The 10,681-nt window shown below is 36.7% G+C and overlaps 1 protein-coding gene across 2 annotated transcripts in view; it reads right to left on the reverse strand.

Moving 5' to 3' along the window:
• Positions 1–10,681, reverse strand: part of CCAR1 (cell division cycle and apoptosis regulator 1) — a 27,268-nt gene that overhangs the window by 5,681 nt on the left and 10,906 nt on the right. For both annotated transcript variants that reach the window (XM_010080993.1, XM_010080992.1), the window contains 11 exons: positions 9,439–9,571; positions 8,966–9,127; positions 8,295–8,520; positions 6,904–7,017; positions 5,870–6,036; positions 4,994–5,204; positions 4,106–4,189; positions 3,332–3,517; positions 1,636–1,827; positions 951–1,184; positions 499–610 (listed from right to left, as the gene is read on the reverse strand). In XM_010080993.1, coding sequence (XP_010079295.1) covers positions 499–610; positions 951–1,184; positions 1,636–1,827; positions 3,332–3,517; positions 4,106–4,189; positions 4,994–5,204; positions 5,870–6,036; positions 6,904–7,017; positions 8,295–8,520; positions 8,966–9,127; positions 9,439–9,571 — 1,821 coding nt within the window. The remainder of the gene's footprint in view (positions 1–498; positions 611–950; positions 1,185–1,635; positions 1,828–3,331; positions 3,518–4,105; positions 4,190–4,993; positions 5,205–5,869; positions 6,037–6,903; positions 7,018–8,294; positions 8,521–8,965; positions 9,128–9,438; positions 9,572–10,681) is intronic.

Raw genomic sequence — 10,681 nt, forward strand, 5'->3', positions numbered from 1 at the left:
ACTGCTGCTCCCTGGAGACAAGAAAGTTCCCCAACCCCTCTCCCTGTTTCTTCAGGCAAACACAACTCCATCCAAACAGAAATCAGCTCCTCATAACATCACGTAAAGAGCAGCCCACACTACATTCTGGCCTAATAAAAACACGATGACATTTCAGAACTGAGGAATAGGAAGTTAGGCACTTAAAAGTGGCTTGGTTTTTCAGAGGTGCTGAATACTCACATCTCCTACTGACTTCAATGGGAGTTGCGAGTGGTCTGCCTTCTGAAAAAAATAAAACCACTTCTATATACATGCCTTACTTTGAGTATCACAGCTAGTTTTTATGAACTATGTTCACTTACATTTTAAGTAGATCTGGTCAGAATTACTAAAATAAAATTAGTCTAATAATGCAATTTTGAATTGTCTATTTCCAAGGCATTTTCCAGCTTGAAAGAATATACTGAATGGCAATTAAAAAAAATTGAGAGCCACAATATCTATAACTCAAGATACCTTCATCTTCATCTTCAGCATCTTCTGCCTCCATCGGATCATATTCCTCTTGATTATTGTCTTCTTCAGTTTCTTCTTCATCTTTAGAATCATCTTTCCTTTTATCTTCCCTCTGTAACAAAAGTTCCTAAAAATTTATCCAGTCAGAACTAAAAAACAGGAAAGTAAAAACCTCACTACCATTCATTCAAAATTTGCATCTGTTTCTATTTAGATACTTTAAATAAACAAATACAAATCTATGTGATATAGCTGAATGTTAATACTGCCAATACACCTGTACAATTTTTAAATTACTGAATATGGTTGAAGCATATTTAAATAGATCGAGTCAAGTTAATTAACTAACACTACAAGATCTGAGTTGTCAAAAGCAATAAAGTAAAATTCAAATAGAAACAGTTTAATATTGATCCAGACAGGGTAAGACTTTATATGAGCTAGCTGCAGACCTTCTTTTCATCTCTGTCTTCTTTTTTGTCTTTATCATCTCCAGATTTTCTCCTCTTAGGTTTTGGATCATCTGCTTCATCATCTTTTTCTTCTTTTTTTTCTTTTCTCTCCTCTTTTTTGCTTTTTTTGTCTTTTTTGTCCTCCCTCTCTGGGAGAGAAATCAGTGCTTTGTAAATTCTGACACCAAAATCTCTCTGAAGCATTTCATTGAAGAGTTCTGCAAACAACGATACCTGCACATAAAGAAAAATGAAAACAGAACAAAAAGTTTTAAAATATGTATTAAAATTTTATACACTTATGATTAAATAGCTATGAGGTGCTACCTTACCAACTTTCACCATGTCAGAATTTTGTGTAGTGTCAGATCTGTTACTATCTACTTTGAATACAGAAACCTTAACCAACTTCATAAAAATGCTTCTCTCCTTTAGTGCAGTAGCTCAGGACCTAGATCAGCTGTATAAATTATAAACTCAGTTACGTATCTAAAAACCTGTGCATTTTTTCTGGATATCATACAGTGACTACACTGTTATTGTAAACCATGTACCAAAGACTGGACATTTTTTTTCCACGTATTGCACAAAGAAACTAAAGTTTTATTTTGCCATGCTATCATAAACTTTTACAATTTAATAATACTGCTGTTATCACACGAATGGCGTAGCATAGCTAAATTACCTCAAAGGAATGTTCTTTATTATCTTCTAACCTATAGTCCAGAAGAACACTAAGAGACATAATGCTACAGTCAAACTTCCCACTCTTTGCTGCCCAGTTTGGATGTACAATGATTGCTGGTTCATCAGGCAAGACGTATCGTCTCTCCCGCCGCTGACGTTCTATTTCTTCTTGACGTTTTCTTTCTTCTTCCTAAAAAGAGGCAAAAAAATAACATACAGCATATTCCAAAACTGAAGTTTCAGTCTACATATTAGTTTTTAGGACTCAGTGCTTTGAAGAAAGTGAGGGAAAGCACAGCCTACTGAATGCAACACAGAAGACAGAAGTCACAGACTAGAATTTCCAGAATGCATCCTGTGTCCACTGCCAACACTCATCTTAAGATGACTGGAAACTTGAGCGACACAAAGTAGGACATGCAGTGTTGTTTAGCACACAGAGCCATGAGCACATTCCAACTGTCTTATGGTGCTAACTGTAGTGTGGTTACTCAACGCTGGAAGGAATCAAGCTAGTTCACTTCAAGAAATGGCACACAAGCCAGCAAAGGAATCATTACTTCTGAGGGGTCCTTTGTTTGTTTAGGGGTGTTTTTAGAGCTGCAAAGTACAGTAAGCTGTCTTATTCCTTACATAGGAAGACTAAAGGCTTCATATATCATCCTCCCAAAGATATCCAACACTGCCTTAACAATTAGACATGACAATTTTCTCAGTTCTTTTGATATGTGAAATACAATCTCTACAGATACAACTGATGCAATTAAAACAAAAGTTTGAAAAAAGGTAAAATACCAAGCAGCTTACTGATTGCCAAGAGATAAATATTATGATTATGAAAAAAGTCATGGCAGAGCTTGTGCTTTTTAAAAAAGCAAGCAAAATTAAAGCTCCCTCCACCAATCTTAAAGCTGTGGCAAGAAACCCCAAGATAGGCGAAACCCGTTGAAGCTATGCAAGAAGGCAGCAGCTAACAGAATTAGCAAGTACATGGCCTTTGCTCCCTCAACAAGGTTAACACAGGTGCGTAAAATTTCAATGCCACTTTTCTGTGGTTGAGCTTTGGCCTTATTGCCCAGATCTTGTTTATCCTTGTGAAACAGCAAAGTAGTACTGAAACTACCAACTGCAACACTGAGAGACTTCAATACGTAGGAAGTTTATCCAAAAGCAAGAATAAAAACTTCATAACAAGGGAAAACAAGCCTAAGAAAACCATTAGCCATGTGAAGAAACTGGACTCTTTGAGACACTATAAGCTTTTCCAGACAGGAACCTGCCCTCCTCCCATTTCCCCAAGAATTCCCCAAGGCTCCTGTGCTACTAAAAGTCAGTACAATTAAGCAGCAGCTGCTTCTCATATAGGTTTCAGTGGTTAAGATCTTGTTAAGCGTGCTCACCTGCTCTCAAGCATAGTTTTTCTCAGGAGTTTGGGATTTATCTTTCCTTACGTATATGTCTGACATTGACGGTTGCACATTTCAACTGACTTTGCTGATATAAAGAAATTAAAACTTGCCAAGATTTCATTCCAATTCAGCAGCTCAGGTTTCAAAAAGAGTTCCCAGTAGATGTCTGAGAACTACAACATCCCAACTATGTATATTCCTATACTTCTTATAGTACTTGTATATAAGACTTACGTATTTATGTATATTTAATAAGACTTAAACCAAATACGTTCAAAACCTAACCTCTTTGTCATCTTCAGATTTCCTATCCTCCTCCTCTTCCTCTTCTTTCTCAGACTTCTCTAGCTCCTTTTGTTCTTCTTTTTGTTCCTCTACTTTCAACTGCTTTGTCAGTCGAGCTATCAACTGAGATTTCAGTCCTTTAGAGCTAAGGGTTCGACTTTCTAATTCTTTGCGAAGGTCATTTACCTGGTAAATAAAAGGTCTGTAAGTAGTATCAACCAGTGACATTGCAAAATATGATTAGCAGAAAAGGTGAAGTAAGAGCACTGAAAAGTCAACTGCATTTTCTTCCTCAAAACTGTGTATTTCTCCTCAAAGAACCCTTTTTTTGAGGGACTTTTCACAGGGGCAGGGAAAGGATTTTACTATAGCAAAATAATTTACTCCTACTATTATTTTCTAGGAAACTTTTTATTATGTCTCCTGACATTTTTGTACAATTATTGCCTTTCTAAACTAACATTATTTTTGACCCCACATTTTAAACGCAAGTAGATTTGACCAGATTACTACAGACTTCATTTTCCAGTTAATGTATCATATGTAATATGGTTTAATTGTACAAAGTTAAAAAGTTCACAATAGTTTCAATTAGCTGTGTTCACTTATTAAAATCAGAAGTCACTCTTGCATATTGTGATATCACATCAGCAAGGAAGATAAAACACAACTGAAATTTTTTGCTCAGTTAAGGGAACATACAGCTATACTTTAGGTCATGCCTTAAAAGTAAGATGTACAATGGAGTAAAATTCTAAGAAAAGTGTTAGTTACCTTCATTGTTTTTGGATCCAGTTTAGACCAGTGTGTGGGTGTAGAGATCTCTTTAGCTTCCCCATCATCCTTTTCCTCTTCGTCCTGACAAACAAAATTTAGAAATTATCATTCAGAAAGCTTGAAAGCATTTCAGTTATTTTTTAAATTCTGTTGCTGATCTGTGCAAGGTCACAATTGTTTCAGATAGTCTTCTCCTAAAGTTATTATTTTGACAAGTTCACACATACATTCTACCACTTTATAAATGATCACAGTGCCACTCAGCCAATACAAGCCAGATCTGTGGAACACAAAAGGGTGATAAGCAACACCACAAAGAACATGGGGGTTACACAGACACTGATGGTCTCCTTTAACCACACAGTGTGTGATCTTCCCCCAGATTTTAAATCCCCCAAATTACTCTTTGTTCAGTCAGACCTTCCCTTATTCCAAGATGTTGATCAGCCACATGGCCTGAAATTCAGATGTTTCAGACTAGTGTTTGTTCAATTTCAAATATCACAATGAGAACGGGCCACAAGAGAGAATTTAGAAGTTTTAGAAAATGGCAAAATGTTTTAAAGACAGCTATTCATAAACTGCATCCCACTCAACAACTGGTCCCAGATTCCAGCAACTACATCTATGATAAAAAATTTTCTGCGCATCATAAGCACAACTTAATTCCATTTGTGATATCAGCATACACATTTAAAGTTAGTGAACTAGCTGAAATAAAAAAAAGCAACATTCACTACACTGCTGAAAGCTGGTTTACCAGTCATTGTTACCAGTTATGTTCCTCCTATGTATGTATGTTGTGTAGTATGTGGTGTGCATTTTGTGCCTGTGTTCCTGTGCCTGTGAGAAGCAGAAATAGAAAAAGGGATTAGCGTTCAGTGCCTGTTCTCCATCAGCCTCCTTGCGTTCACCCTGAAGCTTCTCGACCAGCTGCTGCTTGTATCCTCGGGAGAGGGTTTCCCACTCTGAGCGGGTGGGAAGGCAATGCCAAACATCCGGGAAAAATAAAACCACTGTCTCCACATGAGCTGGAACTGTACGCCCCTTGTGGGTCTCCTCAGGGCGATGGTAGCGAATCTCTGCAAAACGGTACCTGTTGCAAGGGAAGAAGCATGTTGGAAAAAAAATTTCTACAATACATTTTAAAGAGCCTAGATCACTTGTAGCACATCAAGTAAAGAAACTTTGCTGCAAGACCTTGAAGTTTATCTAAAGAAAAAAATTATGGAAGCCATATTTTCTCTTTCGGCACATTTGTAAGAAGATATCACAATTGAAGAGAACAAAAAAAAAATTATATAACTTGTTGTTTAGCACACATTGGTTTAATGTGCAAATAAAAGTTGTTGAACCACTTCAAATTCAGCATACAATAGACTGCAATGAGCGTTAACACAGGACAAAAATTCATCAAGAGAAAATATGGCTATATAATAAACAGCTATTTATTTATAACAAAAGAACAATGAAATGAAGTTCTCTTGACGATCTTCTCCAGCTATGCACAAAATGAAAAATATTTTCAATGCACATTCATTAAAAAATTACAGCATAACATGTCAAATAGATCCACAATTTGTAATTAGTTCCTAATGCAGTATTCAGCACAGTTGGCACCAGTCAAGCTCATTACAAAACAGAACATCCTTTGAGTAGTTTACCTGTACTACCAAGAGCAGCCATCAAAGCTGCTTTTTTAGATTGCTGGTAAAGACAAGGATTTCTACAGCGTACTTTGCTTTGCAGTACAGTACTTACCATTGAGTGCACACACTTAAGTCAATCCCTGTAAGAGCCTTGCAACAACGAATAGCCGTCTTTATCAGCACAGAAGGGTCCTTTTCTGGATCAGGTCCATCCAGTGATGGGGACCAGTGTCCTCCAATAGCCATAGCTTCATCTTTGCCTTTCATACCCACTAAAAACTAGACAAAAAGAGTCTTCTGAATGTTCCCCTGCTAGGGGTAATGAGTCATTTTCCCAAAGTGCAAAGAATATTTCATAAGCATGCACACTGAAATCCATGAGTAAACTGTCACATTATTTTAAAATCTGAAAATGAAAGTCATTCAAGAAAGAGTTCAGTTATTTTCTTCCACAGATTATTTCAGAAATGGAATAGGTTGAAACATCATCACTCATTCTTGTTTGCAAGACTTCCCATCAAGTTTCTTTATTGGTATAGGCTTGTTCCTTTGCAATTAAAAGCCTTCTAACACAAAAGGCAAACAGATACTAATTTAAATGGGGTCTTATTTCCAGTACACATTTACAGATGTTCCTGCTTAAAAGCAATACAGCAAAGCTACAAAAGACAAGGGCATAATATCTATAAATTCAAGTACTCCCACTTGCTTTAAGATGATGGAGTTTAATTGGAAAATAAGTCTGTGTTGTCCTGAAACACCACAGCACTTACAGGTTGTTCAGTTTAACAGTTAAATTTCATTTAATACAATGGTTACTTAACTGTTCCTTCATTTGTATTCTCTTCACAGCTGAGCCCTTAAAAAAGTCTAGGAGCTTGTTAAAAAAGGCTAACAAAGTTAATTATTATATCATTAATACAGGTTTCTCCAAATATCTGTTAAACATTTGACTTACTAAATGTGACAGCAGTGAAGATGGAGCTCCTATAAACCAGAAAGAGTTGACATACAAACTAGGTCTCTTCAGAGGAAAAATTAAGCCATCATTTAGGTGCCTGCAAACTCCTTCCTTGTCGACAAATATTTTAAAGCTCTATAACCAACCTTTATTGCTAATAGTATCTGGCACTGAAGCATATTTACCTTTACAAGTCTAGCAGGATGCTGAAATCCATCACGAAGTTCTTGGGGATCTTCAGCCAGAGCACATGACTTGTGATAGAGATCTTCCATACTAGGACTAGCCATCAACATCACCTGTTGTGTAAGTCAAATCAGGCTTGTGAAGCTCTCCCACTATCACTGGTAAACAATGACCACAACTTACAAACACTTACATACCAGTACCTTTTCCTTAATGTCACAAAAAAATCAGAACAAGTAAAGGTAAAATAGAATTGTAGAACCGAGTATTAAAAGGTCTGACAAGGACCAATTCTTCTGTCCATATGGATGCAATCTGTGATCTTATTTAAAAAAAATAAAACAAAACAACTCACAGAAAGCTTGTAAAAGTAACATGCTTCACATGTTATCACTGTATGCCAAATACCCTGTACCAAGAAGCACACCGAGTAAATTTCTGTTTTCAGTAAGTGACCCCTTCCATTTTGTCACAATCTGGTACAAGAGTACTGACCAATACATTCATCTGCATCCTCATAGCATCCCATTAACAGTCAAATCTAACAAGGTTGCTTTATATCCTGAACAGTTTAATATTACGAAACAAGATGCTATTCCTCAGATACTGAATACATTTTGAAGCTTAACTTTCTTAAAGAGAACTCTTGCTCTGCATCAATAGACTGAAAAAAACCACTATGCCTGATACCTGAGCCAAGACTTCAAGGTTTTTATACAGAGAAAGAAAGTTAAGTCTTTCAGAAATACAGGGGTTAAAGGCAGTTTTCTTTCTAAACCTATCTTTATCATGAAATACTTCTAAAACAAATCTCAGACCTATTTTAATGGAAGAGCTTCCAAACGGATCAAATTCTAGGAAGACATTTTGACACTGAAGTGTTTTTTGACATTCAGATAATCCCAATATGCTTAATCTACTTTCAACTAAAGTAATTCCAGCCAAATAATACATATTGAGATAAATCTGGAAAAAGAAAGACTATATCACTGAACAGAAGAGCACAAACTGCACAGACAGGACCCTTGAAGGAAAAAAAAAACAGGGGGGCTCAATTAACTATTTAGAACAAATTGCCCAAAAAATACATTCGGAGATCTTGCAGGAGCTGGCTTTCTTTCCTATATCAGATCAGTGCAATTGTGTGCAGAGAATGGAAGAGACCTCAGTAAAAACAAGATTTACGACAGCTCTAGTAACAGAAAAACAAACTGAATTTCAGCCATTATTCTTCAAGTTCTACATACTAGCCCTTTACTGAAAAGTTTAAAATGTTGTATTTTGCTCAAATCACCATAGAATATTTTCACTTCATTTATACTCATTTATTCAACCTAGTGAGAAAAAAAACTTCTAATGAATAGTCATAATACTGGAAACCTGTACAAACCTTTGCACTGTACAGATGATCAGCATCAGGTGGATCAAGGACAGCAGCGTTTTTATCTATAGGATCTACTTCTCTATGCATTACGTAGAAATTACAGTAGTTTCCCAGCTGAAATGGTCTAGACATAGGAAAAGCATCCACCCAGGTAAACTGAGCATCAAAGAAATCGCTTGGGATATACAAGTTCTGGTAACGCCGCCTCAGCTCCATCATATCACAGCTACGGCTGAAACAAACAACATTATTTGAAAGATACAGCATAAAAGAACCATTAATAAAGTACAGAATTAAGTGGCATATTAACTGGAAATACAACCGTTGTATATTTAATACCATATATGTAAAATTTAAAGAGCAATATATTTAAGTAAGTGTCATGGACTGAAGTTTAAAAACAAGTAACTACTAAACACTCTTCTGATTAAGGTGTCTGCATATTAGAGAATATTTGTTAAACAGGTTTATAAAGATATTTTTCAGCAGCATTCAAAAATAAAAAAGAACCAAGAAAAAGTTTATCATACAAGGTTCTCAGCCATTATATATGTGATCTTTCTTTAAAGTTAAGATCATAATTTACCACTCACTACACATGTGTTGACACAGCTCACAGGAACCTGTGCCCAGAACTGAGGTGAGATGTAGGTAAACATCTGGCACTATAAACATACCAGTCCAATGAAAACTTTGAAAACTGAACAGTGTAACGAGGAACAACACGTCGCGGTCTGCGAGGCGACCTCTCCCTCTCTCGTCTAGGTGATCTCTCTCTGGAGCGTTTTCTCTGGGGTGATCTTTCTCGAGACCTACGTCTCTCTCGTTCTCTTTCACGACTTAAAAAAATGCACAGGAGATACAAATATTTTTGCATGCTGATAACACAGAATGGTTTCTAGCACAACAGAAGCTAGACCTGTCAGAGATGACTCACAAAAAGAAGCTCCTCATAGTTTGTTGCAGTACACTGTCACTTTACAAGAGAGATTGATTATGCAATTCTTTCATTTCAGATAGACAAGAACTCTTCACTAATATCCAAAAGAAAAGCCACTTGCACACATCACTCTGGAGCAAGAAGCTCAGATTGTTTGAAGATGGGTCTTTACAGAATGCTTTGAATATAGTCTAGCCTTCTACAACGTACCTCCTGTCATCTTTTCGGTTTGGCATAGGGTCTCCTCCTCTGTCATTCCTCCCGGAAAATCTGGATGGTGGGTCTAATCTTCGAGCTGGTTGAGGCTGTGACACTAGACGAACAGGAGGCTGCAGCAAACCACCTGAAACAAAAAACTACAAGATCAACACATAACAAGGGACAACTAACTACACTTTACAAACATTGCTGCTTTACAGATGTTCCACTTGTGTAATTTTCTAAACTGACTCTAGAGTCAAATAAATCTATTTATTAATAACACTCAGCCCAAGAAACTCAAGAGACCTATGCTTTTCCTCACTGATGCAAGCTGAGACTCTAGTAAGTGAAACTGGTTTAAAAGCATCTTAACATGGAAGCTAATATAACCTAAGCACAGAGGAGCTATCACAGTAAATAGCTAAGCCTTTTCTTGGAAAAGTAATTTGTTTTAAGACAGATGGACTAACTACTCATTGAACTAAATGAAATCTAAAACTTATTGTTGAGGCTATGCAGAGGTGAAATGGATTAGCTTCCTGAAAAATTATTCTTAAATCAATTTATTATACTGCTGCATCAATCCCCCAGCACATACTTTTGCTTTCTCAATACATTTAACCAAGGGATTGTAAATGGAGCAAACATTACTAAACACCAATGAACAACAAGGACTAATCAGGCTGTAATAAGCATTTATCCAAAACAGTTTTGCTTAGGTGATAGCTTCAGATATTCTCCCCTTGCTTTTACCGTAGGTAAGAAAAGTATTAATTTTATCTTATTATCGATCCTATTACTTCAGCCACTGAAAGTTCAAGTGACCCACAACAACCTTTGTTCTAGATTTGCCATGTTCGTCAGTGTTTCTTCGCTCAAATGCCAGCTTGGCTAATTGAAATAAATAAAGCACAAATACAGAAATAATAGTTTTAACAATACAACTGTATGAAACCTGATCTTGTTGAACCCTCCAGAAGATGCACTGCCATTAATACTTCTAACTCTCCAACTTGTCTGTGAAAGTATCAAAACAAAAACTACACTCAATTTGCCTTCAGATTACGAAATCGTCATATGAACAGGAGTCCACAGGGATTTCACGAACCACGTGATTCTTGAGCTATTCATAGACTCACAGAATCATAAAATGGCCTGGGTTGAAAAGGACCACAGTGATCATCTAGTTTCAACCCCCCCGCCATATGCAGGGCTGCCAATCACTAAACCAGGCTGCTCAGAGCCACATCCA

The sequence above is a fragment of the Pterocles gutturalis genome, unplaced genomic scaffold, assembly GCF_000699245.1.
Source record: "Pterocles gutturalis isolate BGI_N339 unplaced genomic scaffold, ASM69924v1 scaffold1129, whole genome shotgun sequence".
Taxonomy (NCBI): domain Eukaryota; kingdom Metazoa; phylum Chordata; class Aves; order Pterocliformes; family Pteroclidae; genus Pterocles; species Pterocles gutturalis.